General features: G+C 33.7%; 1 protein-coding gene across 1 annotated transcript; it reads right to left on the reverse strand.

Moving 5' to 3' along the window:
- On the reverse strand, positions 1–27,980 carry LOC145730638 (CD166 antigen-like). The gene is made up of 7 exons (XM_081981956.1): positions 27,723–27,980; positions 12,024–12,229; positions 8,007–8,142; positions 6,066–6,199; positions 5,883–5,996; positions 5,447–5,579; positions 1–932 (listed from the first exon to the last, which is right to left on the reverse strand). Exons 1-7 carry the CDS (start codon positions 27,784–27,786, stop codon positions 862–864), a joined length of 858 nt encoding a protein of 285 aa, XP_081838082.1. The 5' UTR covers positions 27,787–27,980; the 3' UTR covers positions 1–861.

Genomic DNA, 27,980 nt, shown 5'->3' on the forward strand with positions numbered 1-27,980 from the left:
TTGGGTATTTTAAAAACCGTTTTATTAACATTTTTTGCCTAAAGTAAACTACACAAACAATAATGTTGAACAATAATACTGCATTCATTTGAGCTATATGTTACAAAATTAATAATATACAATAAAAATTCTGAAAGAAATAAGTCATAAAACTTGAATAAATCTGCATTAAAAAGCTAAAAATGTAATTTAAAATAAATTTTCAAAATATTACAAAAACTTGGCAATATTATTCATAACACGATTAGAGGTCATACAGATTGTTACAATTAAAACATTTCATCCTATACAAAACAATTATTATTTATTATTATTTCGAGTATCTCTACTCCACATTTTTAGTATCTTATTATTGTTTTAATGTGGGTTTTAGGATTGTTATACCAGACATTTTGCTTTTCTCAAGGATTTACTGTAGGCAAACTAAGTTTTACTGTTGAAAAAGGCAAAATTTCAATAATATATATGGGTTTTACAAATAATAATACTTTGCACCTCCAGCGACCTGAACATCGATTGTATCAATTTAGTCTTTCCATTTGGCTACAGAATTATGTACAAATATTATTTACATACTTGATTGAATTCATTACTATAAAAACCGATAATTACTGAAAGTTTCGTTCTCATATTAATAGTGCAAATTGGTTACAGTTAAATAATAAATATTCTTAATATCTGATATGTATTTTAGTTTTGACTCCCCTCTTTTTAAGTGTTTTAAGTTATTAATTGCAATAGAAACTGTGTTTTTTTATTAACAAACGTTTAGATACTTTATAAACCTTTCTGCACTCATACGAAAGACGAAACTATCAATAAAAATCTTTGTATTCCAGTCAGTATCAAAGACTGAAAACTTTATCGGTATACTTGGTTGAGAAGAATAGTGATAAGTAGTCCTAATGAGGGAATAACCAACCGATGACTACCTGCAACAAAAGAAATAAAAATCAGAATATTTGTCAGCATTCAAAAATTATTTTAATTGTTGGTGGTATTCTCAGTAGTATTTCTTAAAGTTTCTTGAAAATTATCACACAAATAATTTCATTAGTCATTCAATATGGCCGATTTGACAATGATGACCGTCATTATTAAATGTTCAAAAATCAGCCGAGTTTTACTATATAGGGTGTTACAGAATACGTATTAAAAAAAATATTTGTAGCAAATGTTTTACGTGTTCTAATGCAATAACAAACGTCGTTGGAATTGCTTTAGAGAAAAAATCTCCCCATCATTGATTATGCTGCTACCGAACGAGTTGGTCCTTATATTTGAGACTGCATTACATTCACCAAACAGGTATTCAGGAGTCTTCCTCATGTCCATAGAAGCTCCAGTCTCCGCGTTTTCCCAGGCATATCCGCTTCAGGTGGCCTCTGAAGTGATAGTGTCCTGAAGGGAAACCTGTGAGTGAGCGTAGGTTTCTTCTGCTCAATTTTATAACTTTTTTATTCCTTTGGTTGTAACCTCCAAGAAGTTTCTTAGAGTGCGGCAATCAAGTGAGTTCCTCCTTCAATTAGAGCTCGTGTTTACAGGAGTAATTCCCCAAGCCACAAAAGAATTCTGGTCCTGTAAAAGGAATTTAACTTCTTTTTTAGCCAGAATGTTGGTTTTCTCATTTTCCTTAATTTGTCTGTGTCCAGAAACTTGAAGCAAGATGACTTTATTATTTCTGCCTAGTTCATTAAGTTTGCCTATCCATTCCCATACCATTTTAGAGCTGACTAGGGTTGTTCTTCAGCTCTGTTATGGCTGCCTGACTATCGGTCAGAACTACAATATCCTGCTTGCGATAGCCGAAAGATACTATTTGGTTCATGTCTTATACACTCCCGCTTTTGTTGCCTTGTGTTGTTTGGACCCATCCGCATAGCATATAATCGTGTGTTTGCTCATACAGTAAGTAACAGATTCATTAGTCCACTCTCTCTTGTTGCACAAAAAAACGTACTTCCAAAGTTAAATTTCCTGATAGTTTCATCTTTTGGATACGTTGGATATGAAATGCTTCTTAATAGAGATGTCCAAGCTCTCTTACTTACAAGCATTCACTCTTCAACTCCGTTCATAGCCACTCTAAACCCTAAAGGGCAAGGGTGTGAGGTTAAGCAAGGGTGTGAGGTTAAGCATGCCGCTGTAGGACAAGTTCTCATGACTCCTGTTATGCATAGGCATGCCAATCTTTGTACTTTGCTAAGGGTATGCCTAGCAGTATCTTGTCTGGTTTTATTGTACCAAGCAGTTACCCTATACGTAATAATGCTTATAATCATGGTGGTATACATCCATCTCAGAATGCTTGGGTTACAACCTCAGGTTTTTCCTGTCAGGCTTCTCTACACCATTAAGGCCTTTGTGGCTTTACTGGCAGTTTCCTGAATGTTTGTGGTCTAGTGTTATTCCTAGAAATTTAATTTCGTGATTGAATTCCATGAATTCTTAAGATATTTGTATCGTTTTCAGATTTACCTGCTTCCTTCTTCTTGTGAATGATACAACAGTGGTTTTGGCTGAATTTATAGTCAGCCCCATGGCAGGGCACCATCTTTCAGTGACTTTGATATCTCTTGGCTACTACGACGATGTCATCTGCGTACCCTATGCAGTGTAGGCCATCGGTGCTTGTTAGCTTGTTAAGTAGTTCACGACTAACTCAACATCAGAGGTGAACATACCTCTTCTAGAGGAGAGCCACAAGTCGTGCCAACTTTAATGGTGTTACTACACAGCAGTTTCAGCAGGCCTTGTCGCAAGCATCTCGCTTATCAAATTCGTAATTGCTTGTTTTGCAAATTGCAAATTCTTTACACATGTTATTAAGGAGATTTACTTGCGCCAATAAAAACTGGTGTCCAAGTAAATCTAATTTACTCTCTTACAAAATCTTGAAATACAAAATAAATTTTTGATAACTGGTTACTTAACTATTGAAACGTATGTTGTTTTATCTATAAAACAATCACCACCTGCAATCTAATTGCTTCGAGTCCCTTTAGCAAAGCTCAGCCAGCACGAAACTGAACTTATCTGCAGGTTGAAACGAAGACAATGCACTTCAATGTTTGATAATGCCTGACAGAACTTGAGAGCTTATAGACTTTGTAAGATGCAAGACCCAGCGAGGCAATTACGATAATGTGCAATGTCTCCCTGATTCTAGAGCAACCCGGACAATGTCTTTGTCCTATAGACGTATCGGACGAGATAAATTTTCCATTAGATTCTAAAGTGATTGCGAACAATGAATTGCACTGCAATCCACAACTGTTAAAATAATATAATACAACTGAAAGTCCAAATTTAGCGGGTTTTCAAAGCATCTTCTGCTGAACACACAAAGGTGGAAACGTATCTTTGACTAACAATTCATGCAAATTGCAACTGCAACCGCAATTTATCTCTGTCGGTGCCACAAAAAGAGCCCAGCTAAAATAAAACAAACTAATCCAGGTCCTTTTAATCTGCACTAAAGCCTGGCAACGTAGTAAGTCCCACAGACATTTTAAAAGCAAAGTGGTCAGTAGAGCCATAATATAAAGCCAGAACAGCCATGTTTATAATCTTCATTCACCGTGGTTGTTATGCAGCTTGTTATTTACCTTAACATAATTATTTTGAAGTGTTTACTTTGCTAGATAGTTATTTTCGTGATTGAATACCAGCTAAATCTGTTAGGCTAGAATAATGAAAATCATTAAAAATTTAAAACAGTATTATGCTAATCTAGTGGATTATTTGTAATTAAACGGTGATTTTCAAATAACGGCGTTCCCATGAATTATACAAATTTTGCATACATTAAAATTTTAATTGATTTAGGCAAGCTTTCCGTTTGTAGCTTCAGTCATTTTACCTCACATTATTTATACATATCGTGTTAAAGCGTTCAATTTTGTCGATATTCAACTACCTTTATTAAAATATATATCTTGCACACTCATATTTCCAGCGTTGTTGTTTTTTTGTTGGCTTCACAATGGTTTCCACAATAGCTTTTATTCGTATATAGATTAGAGCCGCCCTGTTCCATTTTGTCCATCCAAATCCCACTGATGCGGAATCGCTTTAGCAATCAAAAGTCTTCAGCGTTGTTAACTGCGACTTTATTGCAAAATAACATATCCACAATTTACTAATCGCACTTAAGTCCTTCACCTAGTTTCAGAACATCAAAATGTCCAAATTGTCAATTTGCAGTTAGAAAACAAGTTTTAACTTAAATTCGGATACTTTAGCAACTAATATTTAACGCCATTTTTAATCTGAAATATAAAGAAAATTGTAATATAATGATAAAATATTCAAAATTCACTAACTTCACTTGAGTTCTTCACTTAGTTTTATAATCTCAAAGTAAACAATTTTGCGACTATCACTTGGTTTTAGAGAACACCTTTTGATTAGGCTATTTCAGCAAGCAGTAGAGTTATCGTCGTCATTTTGGATGTGTATTATAGAGAATACAATGCAGATTAACATATCAAAATTCAAACAAAAATCCGATTTACATGAACCACATTAAAAGAACAAAAGTAGTAAATAAATACTGAACATGTTACAACATCGATTAAGCTATAACTAGAAAAGCCTTTTTTTTCAAAAGCTATAAATTGCTAAATTTTACTTTTTATACAGCGAGAACAATTGTCCTGAATGAAACAAATAATTCATATTAAATCGTACAAAAAAATTCATCTGCAAATTTATGAATACCCATTTTTAATTTAAAATATCCACTCGTTTTTTTTGTTATATTTTTAAACTCGAATTGACATTAATCATAATTGAATCCAAGGTAAATATTACTTTTTGTTTCATAACTGTATTAGTAATTATTTTGTTAAGAGAAAATAAGCAGCTCATCGTTCTGTCAGCATTATGAAAATCTACGAGGTCGCCAGAGCGCAGAATTTCTATTATATCTATGTAAATAAATTGGGCGTTTATTCATCTGAATCCATTTCGAAATTGGATTGTTATTATATGTTCATTAATATGTGTAAAATGAATGATGCTAGTAATTTGGAAAAAGAAATATTTTCTTTGTGTTTATTTTCGCCAATGTTTGCGCTCCATTTCCTGTATTGTTGACAATGGAGATTGGCTTTAATTAGATGCAGATGAGTTATTAATTTTTTGTCTGGCAGTGAACGAATGGAATATTATATATATTAATTAAAATGTGTAATTGCAATAAATCAAGTTGTGAAGGTTTAATTTTCACAATCGCTGCTTGTATTAGTTTTAACGCAATAATTAACAAAATACGTTATTTTTTATACATTATAGGAAAATTTATAAAAGGTTGGCAGTTTCATAAAATAGGGTTTCTAAAGTTACCGTATTGATCCAATTCCAGACCAACAACACATCAATTCAAAAAGGGCCGTTAAAATTACCCTATCGGGTAATTCGAAATGCTGAATTGTAAACTCACCAGATCTATCATCCCTAGGTCCCAAAACAGACGAGGGTCTGGGTCTCGGTTTCGTTTCTTCTAATATTTCGTTGCTCTCTCCTCGGTATATGTTGAACAATGTGGCCACGCAACTTAGTTTGGCTTTACCACTCTGAAATAGAAATATTTTATTAAGCAATTATCTATGCGTGCCAAACACTTAAGTTTTGCTATTAAGTAAACTCCATTTATTGAAATTGTTACGTGGTAATTTGATTTGGGAATGATGTGTGTGTGAAATCTAATTCGGATTTTACGAACCATTTTTTTCATTTCACATTTTCGCTAACATTCTTGCGATAATTTTCATAATACTGCGTGGGTAGTAGACCCAGCACACCTTACCAAAATCATTTTCTGTACCTAATCATAGAATACAGGGTATGCTACAAGAAAATACGAATATCTTACTCACCTGAAAAGTATCTTCTTTAATATGCAGCTCAATATCTGATACTGTCACTACTTGCTTCTGTTTATTATTATTCGTCTGAGTTCCATTGAGTGTCTTTGTAAATTTTGGTGAGACCTGAACAGAAAATCAACAAAATCAATTATTCTACTTTTTCAAGAATGAAAATGTATTTAAAAAAATTACCTTTTTTCCATTTAAAAACCAACTAATATTAGTTGCAGGATACGAGGGTTGGCTAGTACAGTTCGCGTAAATAAAATCACCAACATCAGCAAAATTTCGGTCAATCATCATAGTAGGATCTCCTGAACTAGCATCTGGAAACAAAGACTCAAATAATTTCTACTGCCTAAAATAAGCTTATTATCAAAACCATTAACCACTAAGAAAACTGATATAAACTTTTGTTAAGGAAATATTTTAGTTTGCAAACATATCTGTGCAAAGCAAACAATTCCGTATACTTTGAAATGAACATTTGTTTACAAGCACTTTATATACATGAATAAATGAATCAATATAAAGCGCGCGGAGAATGCAAATTGGCCTTATCTAGCTCGTTTATATGCCAAACGGAGACAGAAACTGCATACTTATGTAAAAATGGGTGTACAATTGAAATTCATGCAAAAGCAAATAATACGAGATATTGATACATACGTGAACTTAGGAAGCTAAAGATCACCCTTTGATATTATTAGATATACAGTTCATAATTACTTAAGTCTTTCATACCTTTAATTAAATACTAAGCTCTATAAATGATATTAATTGGTCCTAAACCCTTAACCAAATATTACAGTTACAAATGAAGTAAATGGGATGGGCGTTTGCTGTGTAGCTGACCTGATTACCGCAGGAAATTCCATTTCCATCTGCTAACAGGGACGGTGTTCAAATCTAACCAGCTGCTTGTTTGGAAACCATAATTCCGTGATTTTGAATAATAAAGGGCCACTATTTTGGATTAACAAAGAATGTAATTACTTGAAACCCAAATTTCTAATTGAGAAATGCGGTTACACTTTAATTCATGACAAATTCGTTTCTCTTTGGTTTTTTCTGCTTTTGTGTTATAATTAAGTACGCAGTGAAGTAAAGTAAAATGCTTCTTACTGCACTTTTTATGTGCCAGTGACTTACTATGGCACTGACACCATCATCATCACCATGTGTGTATGATAAATAAATATATCATACTAGGAGCTTATTTAATATTAAAACCTTTATTAGTATAACTGGTATAACTGTTTGAGCCGATATTCTTCTCATGTACACAACATATTTAGCATTCAGAGAAAAGCGAGAGGGGTGATTTTCCAGATAGAATACAGATCAGATACAACACGGAGAGGATATGTCCAAAAACGGATAGAAGAAGGATAAGAAGATACTAAAATGTGGAAAGAAAGAGAAATACTCGTCAACTATTTTATATACGAAGAAGCTGTCGTCAGCGTACTCTGGTATATTTCGTGAATGACAAAATCATTATATCACTTTGTGTAATTCTGAAATTAAAGCAAAAGATGGATTTTATATGGACAACTTTGAGGATTGTCCTGACAATGCTAGATACAAACCTAAAGTGAACTTTGCAGATTGTTTGGGGCGCAAACTACAATAGTCAGAAATATTGATAATTTCCTTTTCAGATTACTTCAGTTTGTCCCCGAATATTATGCTAATGACAATTTCAAGTTTTGGCCAGAGCTAACATTATACCATCACTCAAGAGATACTCAAACCTAGCTTCGAAAACAGCACATTCTCTTATGTTTCCAAAAAGATAATTTTCCAAAAGTGCCCAAAAGAGTGTTTTTGGACTTCACTCTCTAGGAAGGTTTAGGGTAAAGAACAATTAAAATTGCGAATTTACGAAAAACTGAGAGAAATTATTCTCAATTCCATCCAGAATTTTTTACATGTGCGTCTGGTAGAGCAGAATGGACCACTCCAAATAATTCGATAGAATAGTTTAGTTGAGTATCGAGGTAAATATTTTGTGCCAAAACTTTTAGAACATACGTTAGTGATGATTTCCTTCAGAACGAAATTAATAATATCTAATAATATAAATAATAATATTTGTAACATCATTAATACAAATAAAATAGTACTTACGCACAACATACATGTAGCCAGAATTCATTTTGGTGTCAAAATTTGGTGCGTCTGAAGAAACTTCACATTTATATCGTCCAGTCACCTCTGGCTGGACATTTCTCAGAACTACTTCGTTTGGTGTGCTTTTGCTTAACTGTAACAAAAATAGTTTATTAAAAATTTATGCTTTTTAAGTAGTGTATGATTACAATTAAATAAAATGACTACACATACAGTTCACATTGAATATTGAAATATTTAGTAAGCTCTATGATTCGTGAAGATGTTTCGTTGTCAAAAAAAAAAACAATTTCTTGACACAAATTTTGCAGAAATGGCTATGTGAATGGGAACTGCCAGAACACGCAATAAACTAAAATGGTCAGTCAGATCTTGAAATGGTTGAAAGCAAGGAGCAGGACTCTCAAGAGATATTTTATTAGAATGTGACAGAAGAAGCTGACAAAGGCAGGTTTCATTCACTTTCTGCATAATCTTGGTAACTCCCTATCTTATTTCAAGAATTCACACCCAGAATGTTGGATATCATTATGGCTATTCTCACTATTGATGCTCAGCTCTACACAAGTCAATGTAACTACAGCTGTACCATTTTTATTCAACTCCTTGACAGTTATTCTTAAGTATTTATACTTAGTGACTTTCCCTACTAGTTCTTATCAAAATTGTAAAAAAGCACATCAGATTTGTCCAATTTTCAAAATCAAGCAACTTGATTAAGCGGACGATGCATATTATGGTTGTAGTAAACTTTATCACACGGTTTATTTACAATTCAACAATAGAACTGAAATGCAATTAATTAAAGCAGTTTATTTCTAAATAGTAGTGGTAAATTACGATGCATTTATGGCCACTCTATTAACATATTTTATGGATAGTTTAATTAACGTTTCGTTCTGACCAATTGTATTTCGTAATAAAAGTTAACTGAACTTATTGTTATTTTGGAGAATAAATTTCAATGTAGAACTAAAACGATAATAATATACGTTGATATCAATAGTAAATTGTAAAACTACTAGAAAACGCCCACAACAGAAATATGAGCTAAAACCACTGAATAAAGATATAACAAAAGCAGTCTTCTTTAATATTTGTTCTCTGTTGCTTGTTATTTGTCCTCTCTCATCTTTCAGTTTAGTTATTTCGGCTTTTCCTTTACTTTGATTTTGTTGTGTAGTACCCTCATGCTTTTATTTTCTCTCTATATCTATCTAAATTCTTATGGCCGCCTTGAAGATGGCTTACAAAGTTATCATCCATATCTCGGAAACGAAAAGATTTGTTATGATGTCATAGAAATTAAGTGCAATTTGGAGTAAATCACCAAATACTACATAGAAATTAACCAAAAATGTTCATAAGAAACAATCTTTTTAGAAGACTATAATCAGATATTATATGCTTCACTTACATTATACAAAATTGTGTTACATTTTCTTGATAGGCTAGCAGTGCGTTATTAATTGTTTACTATCTACGTGATTAACACGGTATAACTGTTTATAAATAAAAAACATAACATTTATATACATAGAGTGGTTTATTGTAAATAATGAAAGGAAATAATTTTTAGCATTCGGATATAAATAAAAAATTTGAACCAACCATTTCGGTATTATTTCCTTTCATTTTATTATAGTTCTTGAAGTCAGAATTAGACTAAAAAATAAGAATAGATAGTGGTTCTTCACTTGTCATTATGTTTTTTTTTGTTGTGTGTGACGAAAAAGACATTTCTAACCCATTCGAGAATGAAATTAGCTCTTTCCAGCTTTATTAGAATATTCACTTCGGTCGAAGCATTTCGGAGATAATGAAGTAAATTAACCAATAATTTTGCTATATGAAAAATATAACATTTTATTTACAATTTGAAAAAAGTAGACATTGGTTCATTTTATGTTAGCTCAATCCTATACTCTCTCGAGAGATGATAGTTATCCATTTCTGCATCCACCAAACTTCCAATAGCGTAGAAACTAATAAAGTTTGATATAGAAATATTACATTCTGAAAAAAGCAAAAAAGAAACTTGGTTGTGAAGAGCGACTGCAGTTCCAATTCCAATTACTTCACGATTTGTAGCATATATGCAAATTTCTTTTAACGCTCCAGTATTTTTTAGTTTTAAAATGTCACATGCGTAGTTTTAGTTATTTTTTAGTAGTAAATGTAAAGTAGAAATAATTTACATACGTTCTAGCAGATAAACCATGCGGGGATGGGGCTAGTAGAGTAGGTAGTTTTGATATTTAACTTAAGTTAAATTGCTTATTTTCTTATGTTAATCTAAATTTATTACAATGAAAACCAAACAAATTTGTTTGAGTAAGTTATAAATCAAATTAAATTAAAATCTCTCTTTAGTGTGGTTTTAGTTAAGTTTATTTTCTAAGTTAGTAATGTAAGTGTTGTACCTAACTTTATGTGTGTATAGTGTGTATTTGATTTTATTGTTTATGAGCCAGATTTAAGGTAAAAACGTGAAAATAACTAGCATACTGAACCTAGTTACCATTCCTGATATTGTAATCTATATTTCAAAACAATCCAAAGAAACGTTCTTGCATTTAAAACAAAAGACAAAATTAATAATTGTAGATAGCATTAAAGTATGTTTCTCAAAGCATTAATTTAAAACGTGAATGTTTTAAACGTGACAATGTTTTAGGGAGCAAAATTAAACCCGCAGGATGTCGCACTTGAACAACTGTTCAAGTCGCAATGCAAAAGTCCCAAACTCGAAATCCGCCTGCAAATACTTTAAAATGTAACCGGCATGTTTAGCATTGTGGCTTAATTAAGTGGACTTTTCTAAAATATGTTCCATAACAGGTAATTTGCTTCTTCGTCTTTTAGCATAAATTAAAAAAGTCGCCCGTTGCAATCGGGACTTGCATGAATTTCAAGAATTCTGTTCGAATCGCACACAATTTCCATAATTTCCATCTGCCAGAAACTAAAAAGCGCTGCGAAAAAGAAGAAAATATTGAAATTTTATTTCACACGTCGCAACGACATGTTCCACAATTGAAACGAGAGTGCGTTATTTTGCTTCACCAGCATGCATACTGTTTTAATACATTATGCCTTTCTCGCACACTTATTTTCCAGTAACGTTAAAAACACCTTTGTCAGATTATATTACGGCTTTTATTTCATCCTTTAAATACAGACTTACATTAGAATCCACAATTGTTAGAATACGCCTATAAAGTTGGTTAGTTATTAGAAAGGAAAATTGTCATATTGTAGATGCTTATAGAACAATCATGGACGAGTGTACTTGTGTGTTCGACCAGGTTATCTGGTGTTGCGATTTGTGATTGAAGTATGTTTTATTTATTCTTAAGTCGTTCTGTGCGCAGAATGTGGTCAGAGTTTCTCCGCTGTTGTTAACGTGTGCTTCATTGAAACGTTTCTTCATTGAGTTTCCAATTCTGGCATTCAAATCCCCCATAGTCAAGATTATTTCCTTATCTTTATCGATTTCATCCTGCAGGTGCTCGTAGAAGGTGTCAATTTCCTCTTTGGTTTTGTTGGCGTCCGGGGCGTAGACGCTGAGAAGATGTATTTTGTCGATATCTAGAACAAATCTCTCATTGACGTAGAATGTATCTTTTATAGTCTGCGTAAATTTGTTATTAATTAGCAGGCCTACACCGGTTGTGGCTCGTTTGTGTTTCTCGCCTCCACAGTATTCGAATATGTATCCTTTATATGTAAGATCCCGCTTTCTCTCTGATACATACGAATATGTATAAAAGAACAATATTGTTAAACTCACTATTATTAAAAATTTCTTTTCAATTTTAATTTATTATTTATTTTCAATTATGGTTCTTTCCAATTGTTGAAAGAAAAACTGATGTTCCTATAAAGTGTCTTTTCCGCAGTCGACAACTTCAGTCAGCGTGCAAGAAGGTATATATTCCGCACTTGTTAGGAAAACAACTATTTGCTCATAAAACGATCAATCTAAAAGCAAAACAAAAAAATTGTACTTACGTCTACATCAATCCCTGGTAACGGAAACACTTTGGTATTGGGCAACTCCTTAGGAATAAACCTGTAGAACTCCTTTGAACCTTTATACCATTTTACTGTGTAGAGCGGTTCATCTTCTAGATCGTACTTGCATTGTAAAGTTATAGTTTCTCCTATTCGGACTCCCTGTGGTATGTTTATTTCAATTTCTTTCAGACTTTGGATTCCTGCAAATAAAAGTTTTCTTTATAGTCGTAGTAGACGTAACTCAAACGTAAATACACACAATTTGAAAAAATTTAAGACACATCCAAGAACCCGAAATATTCACCTTTGTGAGAAGTTTACTGCTCACAACACGAAAAGAGTAAATTTTTGAGGATGGTTTATGTATCACACTGTTTATATTTTGATACAACTTTGACAATTATTGGAAAACTGTTCTGTACCGCTTATTAACATGTAGTGTTCATCATAAGTGTGTTTCGAACGTTATATTAACGAGAAAACTGGCAACTCCTGTAAAGTTATAATCATCCTGATCAGTTAGAAAGATCTGTAAATTTAATAGGAGCTGAAATCTATTGAATGTGTATTTTAAATGGCTGTAAAAGACTTGATTTTCCTGACATTAACAATGTTTAATCTACAGCGAAAAACTCTTATAAGACAAAAACCCACTACTAGGAAGATCAAAGCGATTCGCTAAAAACCAAACATTTCAAGAACCCTCCATCCTCAAGTATTAGGTAAGACATTTCTTTGAAGGTGCAAACAGCTTTACTCAAAAGTAACAAATTCTTTTGTAGTGGAAATAATGCTGGAAGTTTTCAGATAAAATTCCCGCTCTGTATGGATGAAACTTTTATTCCTACACTTCCTTCAATGTTTCCTAACAACTTTTGTCTAAATTTGCCACAACACAGATTGGTTCTGACAAAAAGAGTGGCGTTCTCAGATTTATTTTACCACGTATTTCATGAAGAAATTGAATCGGCACTCTGGCTTTAAACTAATTATATTTACTGTCTTTGAGGTTATGTACAGGCCGCACAGTTCAAAACGATGTACAGTTTAGTTTGGAACCGTATCACTTTTTTGTCTGTAAATGCGTTATTGTGATTCAAAAAACATATTATGTGTATACAAATATTTTGCGGATAATAATAATAAAATAACTATTACCCAAAGTTTATTATGCCAGGCCGTCAAAGACTAAGAATTGACAGACCAAATTTATAGTTCAATTTAGAAACTTATCAGTTTTTCTTCTTTTTTTAATCTACTACAAGTTTCAAGGTATTTGCAAAATTAACCGATATCTAGTTAACCACAAGTTTAACTCAACTGTATGAAACTGACTTTAAAACACGCTTAAGTCGAAATGCATGCACATCACAAATGAGGCGATTAGGCTACTCTACGGTATGCTATGGAATAGAACAATATCCAAAGAAAACAAACATAGAATATACAGTGACGTAGTTAACAGCATTGTTACCTATAGTAGTGAAGTCTGGCCGCTAAAAGAAAAAAACAATAAAATCATTGGAAGTCACAGAAAGGGACTATTGGAGACGGTAAATCAAAGTTGGATAGATTCCGGAACAAAAGGATAAGATAGATTATGAGCGTGAAGCACGCTATGATAGACATTCAAATAACCCGACTTAAATGGTACAGGCATGTCTAGAGAATTGTAGAAAATAGGATACCAAGGAAAGCCCTTCAATGGACGCCCCAGTGAAGAAGGAGGAGGGGAAGACACAGACTGAGCTGGAGAGAACAAGATATAGACAAGAACATCAGATCCAAAGGGTCAAACGAGATCTTATGGCAAGAACCGAGACCAATAGCAATTGGAAATCATCTGTTCACCCTGTATATCACTGTGATCGTCTAAGTCTCTAGATTCATTGTAATTCAGCTCACTTCTCGTACGTTAAACTTATTAGCCAATAACAGCGTGCCATAATACTAGTTTCAAATTAAAACATAAATTTCCAATCTCAATTTTCCATGAATTTTATCGTAATGCGACGAAAACACCTGCCGCAGACTTAATAAGCCCAACGTAAACAATAAATTGAATTTTGAATAATACTTATGGCAAGCCTGGAATAATACGATAAAACTCACGCTTCACACCACTATAATTTCATGTTGATTTTCCTACTAATAAATGCATTGAAATCAGTCAATGTGATGATTAATGGGCATCCTTTTTATATTAATAGATAAGCCAAATTTAATTATAATCGACACATATTCCATTCAACCCTAGATGATGGAGCCATTATAGTGCTTAATGACGCCATAACCAAGTTCAATAATAATTTCCTAGATTTTTAATTTGAAAAGTTTCATAAGCGAATCCAGGTAGCAAACGCCGTATAATTTACTCGCTAATTTCAAGTAGGACGTAGTAAAATGCACCTGGTAGCAAATTGCCCCAGGAACTATACGAGCTGAAACAAAACTTTGGCAGTCAACGGGGTTTGTGTTAAATGTGCATCTACCTCATTGGGGTTGCGCAAGAAATCACTGTTTATGCAGTTAAGCCTCGCCAAGGATTGTTAAGTTTCTTGCGCGGTAGTTTATAGAACCTGTCAAAATGTTTCATTAGAACTTTGCTTAGGGATTTCCGCCCTTCATTTCAACTTCCGAATTGTGTGAGTTGTGACTGGTCGCTCCAAGGTACGACATATTAATGTAATGGAAGTTTCGTAAGTTTGTAAAGCTTATGAATTGTGTTTGATATGTTTTCATGCTTAAGACAAGCAGTAAACATACGATTGACGATGAATTTGGTATAATGCAACAATGTTGGATAACAACTATAAAACCTCTCGTACTGTTTTTTTTTACATTTTTTTAAGCCGAAAAGCCGAAACATCAATAAATCATGAACCATCACATAAAGTGATTTAGGATTATAAAAAACTGATTTAAAGTCAAGAAAATATTAAAATAGCTATTTATGTAACCAGTTACGAAAAGATCGATTTTGTGTAACGAATGAATGTTTGTAGGGCGAGCGCAGCGAGGTCCTACAATTTGAATGAGTTACACAATAAGACATTTTCGAAACGTGTTGCATACATAATTTTTTCTAATTTTGACCAAAAAGCTGTGAAAACCATCTTTTAAAGTGATTTAACACAAATATTCACTTTCATAGCACCTTGTATAAACTGTGACATGTTATGATGGATGTCGCCCATATGTTTCTACGGAAATGCATAAAAACAGGGAGTGATGAAATGAACTTTTCATAACTAGTTACCTAAAGTGATACTTTATGTAACTAGTTACATAAAGTAAAACGTTTTGTCACTCTAATCAGTTTTGAAAAGTGTCACTTTATATGCCAAAATTAGAAAAAATAAGTTATACGTATTTAGTCACTCTTATGCAGCATTGATTGAGAGTATTCAAAAATATATTAATACAGAGTGTCTCATTTAAAATAAGCAAGTTTTTGGCATAACCGGGGGTGTCACAACATTAAAATAATTTTAGTTTGATTGGGCATGCTGATTTTACTATGTTACCAAATTTTCTACACAACACTAGAAATTGGATACATTATTGCATTAGGTCGGATTATATTCCATAAAGTAAAAAATCATGATAGAATTGCCAAATGTATCACTATACCAACAACAACAGAGTTTAATTAATTATTTAATGTGCTCTAAATGCAATGTGGTCAAAACGGTACCTGATGATTACGAACCGCATTTACCACTAATAAAAGCAACGTCCGAATAATAATGCGAACATTTAGTGAAGGATTTAATTCAATCTGCTTACTGTTTTAGTTAATACATAGTTTGCTTAGAATTTAGACATAACTGAATTTAAACTTTATTTCAACAGTGGCGGAATTGGAAAAGCGTTAGTGCTCTCAAAGTTAGTCGCAAGCTTGAGCCGATTAAGTGTGAGCTCAAAGTTTCATCGTCTTAGAGAATTAATTCGTTCAAACTTCCAAAACTTATTCCGTAATCTAAATTAATATTAAATATTTTGCCGTGCTAATTTTGAAGTAATGCATCATATAACTGAATCGAGTTTCTTCATAACGCTAGTCAAGTAAAATTCTCATGTAGATAAATGCTTTAACTTGCAAAGAAACTTCCATTTTGGCCTGATTTGTGAGTAATTATATTACGGGTAAGTGACGTCTGAAATAGCTTTTCTGCTCGACTTGGTAACATTAATCATTATTCCTAGCCTAGTTCAATCCCAAGATCTCATTCTTTCCGGCAATATCAGGGATATGTGTGATTCTCCGCTCGACTGGCTTTTCGCTATCCAATAGGTCCTCAATTTACAGAGAACGATGTTTATGATGACTGAGCGAATTTTCTTGGTTTATCTTTGAGAAAAGTACATCAACTTTTTATTTCATAAATCTGAATAGAAATTTTCAAACCGAAAGAATGAGTGATGAACGGTAAGATTCATTCTATTTTGCTGTAACAGATTTTGTTTTTTTTACTTATTTTGTAGAGAGCGGAAAAATATCACTTTCCAAACTTAGTTTCACTTATTGTACAAATCGTAAAGTTTCCACCGTTCATAAATAACAATATAATCTCGAAACCGAATATGAAATCGTTTTCCAAACACTTTTCGGCGCGCAAACTAAAGTTTAACCGCTTAAATAGGTTTTACACTCTGTTGCGCCATTTCCCGTTTATTTCGGATTAAATCCAACTTATATTAAAGTTAACGAGGTTCAACTGCAGTTGCTGGTTCAGTTCTGGTTCAACCGGGCGCTATAAAACTTCCTCCAAAGTAGAATCAGCATGTTGTCGTTTCAAATAAACGCTTTGATGTTATTGTGGATCATGAATAATTTAGATGCAGTGAAGGGGAAACCTACTGATGGAGTTTCGAAATTGGGTGTTAAGTTGTTGTTGGATTACGTATTGGAATATATTTGAAGCTTAACAAAAACTGTAGTTACAATGTGGGCAAATCAGAGCCAAAAGAAACTATGAAAAAATATCTCACTATTTGAAGCAGTTATTGCAAATTTTAACAGCCTGTATCTCCGAACTGAGAATTTAACAAACAAAAAAGGTTTGAAAGACTGTTTCTCCTAGAATCAGGTCTAGAAAGATGATATTCCAACTGGCCCAAGAAGGACTGTGCTATCTCTTAAGGAGACTTAACATACTCAATCAGGCTGATTGATTTGGAACGCTTGTTTAGCAGATCAGCAGATTATGTGGTAAATGACACATATAATAACTTGAACAGTTGAAGCAGCAATTCCAAATCGTTTTGGTTTTATTGATGGTTATTTCAACCTCTTCAACCTGCATTCAGAGGAAATTTTCACCAAAGCCCTCGAAAATGAAGAAGGTGGAATACGGCATTCTACTGAATAATTCGCGCTATGCGGATGATACAGTACCTCTCGCCGAAAACATGTCCGACGTTCAAAATATGTTGAATAACGTCATAACATCTAGTCGAAAATATGGTCTAACACTCAACGTTAAGAAGACCAAATACATGATTGTTACCAAAACTGAAGTGCCAAATGAGGATCTGTATGTGGAAGGCGAAAAGCTGGAAAGAGTCAAGAGCAATGACTACTTGGGGACAAGTGTCAACTGTTCTGTGGACTATTGTTCAGAAATAAAGATTCGAATTGAGAAGTTCCGTGAATCCTTCATGAGTATCAAGAAGCTGCTCTGTAATCGCGATCTGAGCCTGGACCTAAGAACTCGTATGCTCAAATGCTATGTATTCCCGATTCTTCTGTATGATGTGAAAGCTTGGAACCTGAACGTATATTGCGAGCGAAAATTGGAAGTCTTCGAGATGTGGACATACCGTAGGATAGAGGTCCTAAGAAGAACGGAGAAGGGCGTGGAGATCCTACATGAAGTTAAAAAGAGAAAACTGCAATGCTTGCCTGCAAACCTTGCAAAAATGCAGTAATCTCGGTGCGAACTGGGGGTCTGACTGCACTCCTGGTACTTTCCTCCGCTTTGCCTACGCAAAAGGGGAAAAGCCAGTCCCCACTCACCAGACCCTAATTTTCCAAAACTTTAGGATGTAAAAACAGAGGGACGAATTCGGCGGTTTGGAGACCCTATAGTTTGCCACGACCACAAGAGATGGACAAGCTGACGAAGAAAAATGAAATGGAGGACAAGAAGAGCGCCAGAAGAGCCCTCTCATACGGCCCAACAGACTTATTATTTTTAGAGATTTGTATAGCTTTTTTTTATTCGACTTAGAATTAGATTGTTCTTTAGTCGGTCTCTTGTCGAGAAAGAGATTTTCTACATAATCCTCCCATATTTTACGGTTTTCGTTGCGAAGCTTGGAAACTACTGGGGAGATAATATTATAAGAGGATATTAAAGTTTACATGGAATTTCCTACACCCGATATAACGTAATCCTTGTTTGGAATCAAATGTGATTCATGAAGGACTTATTGACCTACAACACCCCCCCCAGCCACCACCTAGATCCTTATCATTACCAGTAGGAACAGCAATTTGTACAGCTTTTGTCGTCGCATTAAAAGTGATACCAAAATATCGATAAATCTCAAGTAGTAAACCCTAGAAAACCAACACCCATTTGCCACCTAGTATACAACCCCGAGTCCAGTTGTTATCTAAAGTAGAGCACTCTGAAATTATTTTCCAAGCCATTATTTCAAAGATCGGATAGTTAACGAGACTCGTTCCGGCTACCTTCTCGATTTATATTCAAGGCAATTTAAGGCGGTCGAGTTTGGGTCACAACGACCGCAGTGATTAGGGCACATTGAGATCTACTAGCTGTGCCTTTCTTTCCAGTGTTAAAGGTCCAAAAGGTTTTTTTATTAATGTTCTTCATGGGCTCAGTTACGATAATGAATGACGGATTTTAGCTGTCCAGAAATGTTTAAATCTAAAAACCTGGTTTTAGGTGGAAGGTTTTTAGGTCTATGAGAAAATAGTATATTTTAGTGTTGTCATTCCTTTATGAGAATTTTTAATAACTTGAAAAAACATTCACAGAGGATTGCTCTATCACCAGATGAACGAATTTACACGCACGATAAAGTCAATCAATTACAAAGTTAATTAAACTTTGAATTTCCAGTTAATACACCTCTGTATGAATTACTAGCTTGGAGCGTTATGTCATTCACTATCAGTAATTAATTTAGCATCCAGGCACTAAAAATCAAACCGTTTTAAAACAAGCCTTAGGCAAACAGTACGATACTGCCACGCGTTTTACTCAATATTTCTGATGAGTTCTTTTGTAAAGCAAACACAATAGATGTTGTTTTTTCGTTCTGAACGACTTGGCTTTGTTAAACTTATTTCATTTATGGAGCAATATTGCTAATTGGTCTTTTCTTTATTTGCAACACTGCTTTCCAAACATACAGAGTATTGTTAAAAAAAAAAGTTTGACTTACTAACTAATATAACTGAAATTAGGTTAATTTTCCTAAAAAAGTAAGTTTTCTTGGTAAAAGAATTCCAGTTACTTTGTTTCTTTTCAGCTTATATTGCCATTCTCAGCCACTCTATTACCTCTAACTAAAAAATTTAAAATGATCATTAATATATAAAAATTGAAATTCATGTTAATCTTCATCAATCTTAAAGTTTTTCTTCTAGCTCTATTAAAATATTGCTACCTAGCTTCTACATAACCTATAAGTTTTTACGAAGTTAAAATCTTTATTCTGTATCATTAAAATGCAATAATGTTACAATCCAACAAATTACCTGCAAACTTTTACCTTTGGAATTAGATTTTTTCACTTTTACTACGACAGAGACTAATTTAATCTTAATGGCATAGAGAAAAAATAACAAACCACTACTAATATCTAACTAACATCATCACATACATTTTTGTGGAATTTAGAGTGCAGTTTTCCACAACGTACTGAAAAGCTTGGGTGCCATTTGCAATACACCCTGTATATTGAAAACAATGTTTATGTTTATGTAATGTTAATGTAATCAAACTTTTTTATGTGCTAATCTTGTCTAAAAACAGTAAGCCTAGTTCTGTATGAGACAGAGTTTACGTTCATAAAATGTAATTATATTACATTTCAGCAGAATAAGTATTTATTTATTTAGAATTCATGGAAATAGAACATAGAACATTTTCCTATATATTTTTTAGAATTGCACTGATGGAACCAAAAATTCAAGCATTCACAAAGTTTATTTTAGCAACAACAACCTCGCAACAAATGCAATATTTATAACTGTAGGCAGTTCATTATTTGAATTGAATTATTCAAGCTTTGAATAATGGGAAAATACTTTAACCAACATTACATTATTACACACATGAAATGTATGGTAAGTAAAACATTGACATAATAACTTTACACAAAATTATAGAAAAATATAACTTTTCCTTTTGGAACATCAGTTTAAACGGCGTGGTTTAAACTTAGAAGCACAGAAAAAACTAGTCACATTTTCAGTAATTTATATCAGATGATATGATAAAAAATCAAGAACAAAATTTCAGCTTTCACACCCTGTATCTTTCTTCTTATTAACTTTTGGTAGAGGACAATTTAGCTAAATCGTATTATTATGTCAGGAATATGCTGTAGCTCTATGTCCCATTACTTATGGTCCACCCTATATATATAATTGATAAAAGACTGCTCTCTGTATTTTTTCCATTAACAATCCACTTTCAAACTCACATTTTAATTAAAAATATCCAGAGACCGTTTTTGAAAGAAATCACTATAAACGCTTTGTGCTCTAAAAAGATTCAGGTTAACAACTCTCTTGAATATTCTTTGGACATGAAAAAACTACTAAAAAAGCACAAACTTAAGCCAAAACAATTATCACGTCGAGCGTTTTCGTCCGTGACGTCGACTCTCCATGAAAGAATAAAACACATTTCCATGGAAATCCCCTTCTTTCCAGAGCATGAATAGTGTTAACGCTACAGCAGTGTCGTGGGGCCGTTATAAAATCTTCTCAATTCGCCATGCTCCTTAACTTCTCTATCCCGAGAGGGTACGCAGGTTGTTGACAAACTCATTAAAAGTGAATTGCCATATTGCTGTTAGAACAATGTCGCTAACTTTTTGAATGAGGGCGTTGTAAATGTAGAAATTATGTCGGGTGATTTGTTGTCAACAATAATTTATTGTGGTGAGGTGATAAAGGACCTATCATTATTGAAATCAGGTTGAATAGAGAACCAATAATGGAAGAAAAACCAGTCATTTATATCCCTAAGCCTCTGAAATAAGAGGATTTCTTTTGAAAAACTGACGATTATCCGAATAAATCTCAAGTGTTTACGAAACGAATACTGCAATCCTCTTTCAGTCGGACTGAATAGCAAATCCACTTTGAGGAATTTATATCCGGTTATTTTGTTTGTGCACCATTTTAATTACACTCAGCGTTCTCAAAGACCTAAATATACAGTTTTAGCCACCGAAATCGTTCATTAATAGTATATTACGTTCAAATATGTATAGAAATTTAGAGTTGATAAATTCGATGCGTTCTATATGTTAAAAATATTTTCATTTTTCTGTTACTTCCAGTATAACCGGAAGTAGATTTCTACTTGTTTATTTTAAATGGGACACCTCGTACATTTTTGCATATATTATACATTACGTTCCACATTGATAAGGGTAAACAAAAATTCAGTTCTAAAAAGGGCAGAAAATCAAGTTTTCAAACACTCCTATTTTTATAATTTTTGTCTTATTCCCTGTTACATATTAATGTCGTTCTTTTCATGTCCGGATCATACTCTATCCTTCCAAACACACAGGTACAGGTCAGCAAGTGTGGAGAGGTTCCATGTTTTAGATTTCTCCGCAGGATCACTGAGTGTTTTCGTCCTCTGGCAGCATTCCACATTTTTGCAAGTTTTCTCTGCACCTCGAGACTCTTGTGCGAAGTCTGTTGAGTTTCTCTTTCTGTTGGGTGATTGGGTCTTGAACCTCAGAGCGCCAATTCTAGAGCTTTCTGAGAAACTTGCAAAGGTGCTGTTGCGGGATCGGAGTCTGGGGCTGGCTGGTTGACGGCCATAAAGCGGATGCCTTGGGGTCGGTCTCTTAAGTGATGTGAGGTGGTGCTATCTCAGCGAGAGAGTATATTTGATGAAGTAGTGTAAGTTTCAGGCAAACTTGTTATTCGGCCAAACCAGAGACGTCGACTTGCTTTACATGAGTAGATGCACACCATACTGGAGCGGCGTATTCGGCTGCAGAGAAGCTTAATGCAAGAACTGAGGTTCTCAATGTTTCTGGCTGTGCTCCCCATGACCAGTCACCAGTCCAGTCAGTTTCTGGAGAACCTTGTTTCTTGTTCTGTGTTAAGGTAGTGGTGCTTATATGTGAAAGTTCGATCTAGTGTTGCACGGAGGTATTTTGGTGTTAGTTAGTTAGTTTAGTAGTACTATATTCATCTGGCTCCTTGCCTTCATGTTGCGAAGGGAGAAAGCGCACACTTGGGTTTTTGCTGGAGTGGGTCGGAAAGAATTGTGCTCGTACTATGTAGAAAGGTCGTTCAGAGCATTTGTGAGTTTTCTCTCTACCTCATGGAAACTATTTCCTTGGGCTGATAGCGCTGTGTCGTCAGCATACATAAATTTCCTTATTTTCGCTGTGTGGGTTGATCGTTGGTGTAGATAAATTTTCTGTAGTTTACCGTATGGTTAAAGGCAGATACGTAAATTAAGGCAGTTCCTGTGATCTTCTCTTCGAAGCCATCCTCGATGTATTGGACAAAGTTTAAGACTTCGACGCTACAAGATTTCCCCAGTGAAAAGCCAGCTTGTTCCGATATTAGCTTTCTCATCATGTTGAGAATCATTCGCTCTATTAGTTTAAACGTCTGGCATAGGAGGGAGACTGGTCGGCAGGTTTTAGCCTCATTTGGCTCTTTCCCAGGCTTTAGGAAAGCAACGACCCTGGCTTGTCTCTTGTCTTCATATTTTTGGTTTCTTGAATATGTTGAGCAGCCACTGAAGTGTTTCTAGTCCAAAGTTTTTAATCTGTTCTGCTTTCCTTTTTTTGGTTCCATGGCGGCAATTGCTTTAGTAAGTTCTTCGGTGCTATTTGGGGTTCGAAAAGAGTCGACTTTGTGATGTATCCAGTTATCCTGGCTCTGTTATTTTTTTTATAATATTTTTAAAAATTTAGATATGTATTATAGGTTACTTACTCAAACTGATCATTTTTCAAGTAATTTTTTTTATATCCTAAATACGCATAAATTGTCTTTTTGTATTTTTTTTACCTAATTTTTTAAATTACATTTTAGCTCTATTAGAAGTACCGATATTAAAGTATTGCAAATATTCAATATGTTTCCGTTTATCTGAAGACACAGTTACAATGCTTAAATGCTTAAAGAAATAGTTAATTACAAAAAATTGACTTTTCTCCCTTAGCGCAAATATTTATTAAAATATACATACTCCTTGATTTCTAAATTTCAAATTTCTTTAAATATTTGATTTTAATAAACTTTTAATGCACAGTTTGGGTGGATATTCCTCTATTTATGGTAAGTATTTCAAACAATATCAATTTTCGATAAAAAAACCCGCAGGTGTAAAAGCAAACCTCGCCACAGGGAAAATAAATCAATCGGCGCAAATTCTCCCGTACGCGTGTAATATTTTCCCTCGGTTTCAAATCAATTCCCTGACGGCTCTTTAAAATTGAGAAGTTACAGTTTCCCACTTCGAAAGCCCTTAAGATGTTCAATTTCCATAATCCTGCAATTCGAAACGCTAACCCATCCCCGGGGATGTAAATTAATCAGCAAATGGATATGTAGGAGAATCTCTTCTCTAACGGCGGAATGCTAACCGCAGGTTTTGTAAGGGATCAAAGATGTTTGGATATTCGACTCAAACGTTCGCTTTTAAGGTAACGGATTTGCCCTCTAGTAAATAATCCCTACTTACTAAAGAAAAAGACGAACCGAAGCAACTTTTTAGCTCCGGTAACAAACGGCGGCCTTCCTGCTATCCATCACGAACAGTACAGCATTATTTTTAAAAGTTGCCTCTATGCATCATCAAGTGCCTTGTCAAGTTTCCTTTTGGAGAAAGTTGAAAAGAAACTTTTTCGTATCTTCTCATATCAACCCATATCTTAACCACTTTTTAATGCTTCATGCGGGGGAGTTTTTCCGCATGATTTATGGATGCTGTTTATATTATTTTTTAAGTCAATAAGCTTCTGCTCGTGGCACGAAAGGGAAATCGGTCAGACGTAGGATATTACGATATTACGTTGGTTAGCGAGGGATAAAATTTGGATTCAATTTTATGAGTTTTTTTCGGAGCCATAAGAAAGTGGTGGGACGGGATTTTTATGACATTCGATTTATGATTCAATTCACGGATATAATAATTTGTTCTCGTATATGGTTAACTGTGAATTCGGTGTTAATCCATTCTAATTGATAATTAACGATTGACATTAAGGGTATCCGGCAAAACAGTTCCTAAATTTTGGAAAACTTCTAAAATTTGTCCTCTGCCTAAAAACTTCTATTTGTAAAAATTTTAAAATATAATAGCCGATCAAATTAACGAATTTACATCTGAGATGAACGTACTACCTAGAATTCAATCTGGATTTAGAGCTAATTATATGATGATGGTTATAAGATACTTAGACAATAATCAGGTATCCTATTTGGTACTGCTAGACTATAGTCGTCAGGCCTTTGATCTGGTTGTGCCTGAGCTTCTGATTGAGAAACTCAAATATTATAATTTTAGTGAAGTTGTTTTTGTGTGGTTTCTAAAGAACCCGAAAAAGATAGTAGAATTGGATAGGGATGTTCAAATCCTGTTACCGTTTGTAAGAGTGTTCCGCAAGGAAGCATCCTTGGCCATCTACTATACAGGGTGGTCCGAATTAATTGTAGGATACTTAAAGGGTAGAAAGTACATGAAAAATAAACGCCAAAGTGCCTTATAAACTAGGGTCGAAAAGTGCCACCCTAGCAGGCTTTAAAGGTGTGCCCCTAAATAATAATATCTTTTCTTATTACGATAACATTAATTTGTCATTTTGAAGGTAAAAAATACAGTTTAATTTCTAGTGCAACTTTTTTTCATCATGCATTAGCTTAAAAAAATGACGATATCTGAAAAACTATGCAAAATAAAAAGAAATGTCACGACAAGCTTTTTTAGGACAATGTATGGGCTACCACATGTGCCATATCAGAATGCCAAAAAAACACAACTAAAAGAAATTTGAACTTGCCAAACTTTTTGAACGGCTCTCGTATCTGTTCAGATTATTTTTAAAGATCAAAAAAAAATCCCAAATGGTTACTTAAAAATGGTGAACATGCATGCCAAATTTCATTCGCGTAACTTTTTTCATTTAGGAATTAAAATTAAAAAACTGATTTTAGGGGCACACTCTTAAAGCCTGCTAGCTCCGCTAGGTGGCACTTTTCGACCCTAGTTTATAAGGCATTTTGGCGTTTATTTTTCACGTACTTTCTACCCTTTAAGTATCCTACAATTAATTCGGACCACCCTGTATAATTTATACAGGGTGTCCGTTTTACGAGCCTCACCATGGAGATCTCGGTTATTTGAATAAAAACTGCCGTTTTAAACATTTAAAAATTTTTATGTCCGTTTCCCCAACATTGGCTAAGTTGAGTTTAAGGGCAGCTTAGATAAGTTTAGTTTGTGTTCTTTTGGACTGAACTGTCATATTCAAATCTCAATTTAGCTTAAGTTGTACTTAAAATCGACTTGTTGAAACGACATATTTGTTGAAACACTCACTGGAAGTACATTTTTCGTAATTATTATTGTCCAGGATTAAATTACAGCAAATCAACGAAACGACGTATCTAATAAAACCTACTAAATTAATTATCAAGAAAAAAGAAGCAAACAAAAATAAGTACCAATTAATTACTTGTAGCTCAATAAAATTTCAAGGTAAATCCATGTATAAGAATTCCTCGTTTATTAGATTTACGCTCAAGATTCTTTAGCAATATTAAATCCAATTTCTTACGAAAGAAAACGGAATGGTCACAAGCATTTTGTATTTACGTATACGGACAAGATGCCAATTATGGAATGATTGACGTTGGCCAATATGATCATTTTAGTAATAAAAACTTGACCTTTAAATAATGAAAAACCCATTTTAAAAGCCATTTTGCAGTTGTAGTTTCCTCTTAATTTGGTAACAAATAATAATAAAATTATCCTAACTAAATATTTAGTGGCAATTGGACTTTTTAAAACTGAAAATAATTTTTATTTTTAACTACAGTTTCGATTTACTTGTAAAAAAATATGTTATTTTAGTACAAAAGTAAGTCTAGTCTGCGACATTGACGTTTGGAGTTCAAATCTAGCTATTACCACTACTATTTTAGTTGCTCTTTGTTTACGAAAAAACCCTATATTTTACGAAAAGTAACCAACATAACCACAATAAAATGTACACTGTGTGTAAAAAGTCTAACAACCCTGAATTATTTCGAAAAATATACATCAGACATTATAGCGATGGATTGAGGTTATGTTTTTTTCCTATAGATGTTTCAATTACATTTTCTTATTCGATCTCTCATTATGATCACATTTCATGTAACATGTTGTATGGTTAACGAAGAGTTGATAGCTATAAATTATTAAAGAATACTTCAATTTCAAGTAATTATTTATTATTATATTAAGTTTTCTTTAAACATTAAATAGCTGCCAAACTGTTCCAGTTATTCATAAAACATGTTACATAAAATAAGAAATAAAAGTGAATCAGAAAACATAGTCATTCCATTAGAAAAGTCTTAACCTCAATCAATTTATTGCCTCTTACGTTTTATATTCGTGATTGTCACAAAACAGTAAAACCTTTAAAATGCGCCAAAATGTATACAGGGTGTTCTTTTCCATATGTTGTATATCTTTCGAAATAATTCAAACTATCCCCTGGTACATACATATTAGAGGGTTAAATTGAATTTTCTACAACATCTTTTGTATATTCACCTTTAAAGATATCATCATTTCATCACTCATTTCAGCTTGGTGGAAACTAATTCAGTAAAACGCTTTTTTCAAATTTAATTTGACTACCCTACTATCTGAAGAATTTACATAAAATTTGGAATGTCCTGTATTTTGCTATTCTGCTCATTTTATTGTCACTAGAAAATATCAAATTTTTAAGTTAAATCAAAATAAAATGCGTAAACGTTAATGAAAATTTATTGTAAAACTCGTTACCGACATCACTCTGAAATTACACAATTGCTTTGAAAAAGTTTTAAGATATAATTTTTGATAAAAACTTGGGCTACTTCCACCAGGAGACTAATTACTTTAAATGCGCTCCTGCAAATATAGCTTATGCTTCAAGCAAGTAATAAAATGCAGTCTAACTCTTACTTAACTTAAAAATGCATGAAAAAGAAAACGAAGTTTTATTGCAACATTTCGCTATGATAAATGACACCGTTATAAATCAGTGACTTGGAGCTAAAGTTTTTCAGATTCAGCTTTTCTCAGTTTGCGAAATTAGTTTTTGAAACACTGAGAAGTGGAACTTTGATTGTGGGTGTTTCGACATATTTTAATTTTTTACAAAAAAAGCGTTATATGTGGTTTAACAATTAATAGTCTCATATGTAGTAGTATATGCACTGGAACCCTAACTCACCAAGAATAGTCATGCTAAACACAAAAATCAAATATTGGCTCACAGATACTCCCATGTCAAGCATTGATAATAACGCACAAACACCCACACACAAAATCGAGTCATAAATTGGCTGTTAAAGCCGAGTTACCGCACTCTCACAAGATCCCCTACATCCTTAAGGGCATTTTGCCGTCGAGAGAGAATTCGAACCGTAATTTAGCGCCAAATTCAATGTGCCGCCCCAACGTTGGCGGTTCGCGCGCGGAAACTGAATGG

This window comes from Ips typographus, linkage group LG6 (assembly GCF_016097725.1).
Source record: "Ips typographus isolate SLU linkage group LG6, UJ_Ityp_2.0, whole genome shotgun sequence".
Classification (NCBI taxonomy): Eukaryota; Metazoa; Arthropoda; class Insecta; order Coleoptera; family Curculionidae; genus Ips; species Ips typographus.

Coding starts and splice junctions, on each gene's coding strand:
- LOC145730638 (XM_081981956.1), bottom strand. CDS start 27,786: ATGCTTGACATGGGAGTATCTGTGAGCCAATATTTGATTTTTGTGTTT. Junction 6,200..8,006: donor TGGCTACATGTATGTTGTGC/GTAAGTACTATT, acceptor CTTTGTTTCCAG/ATGCTAGTTCAGGAGATCCT. Junction 5,580..5,882: donor TTAAAGAAGATACTTTTCAG/GTGAGTAAGATA, acceptor TTTCTATTTCAG/AGTGGTAAAGCCAAACTAAG.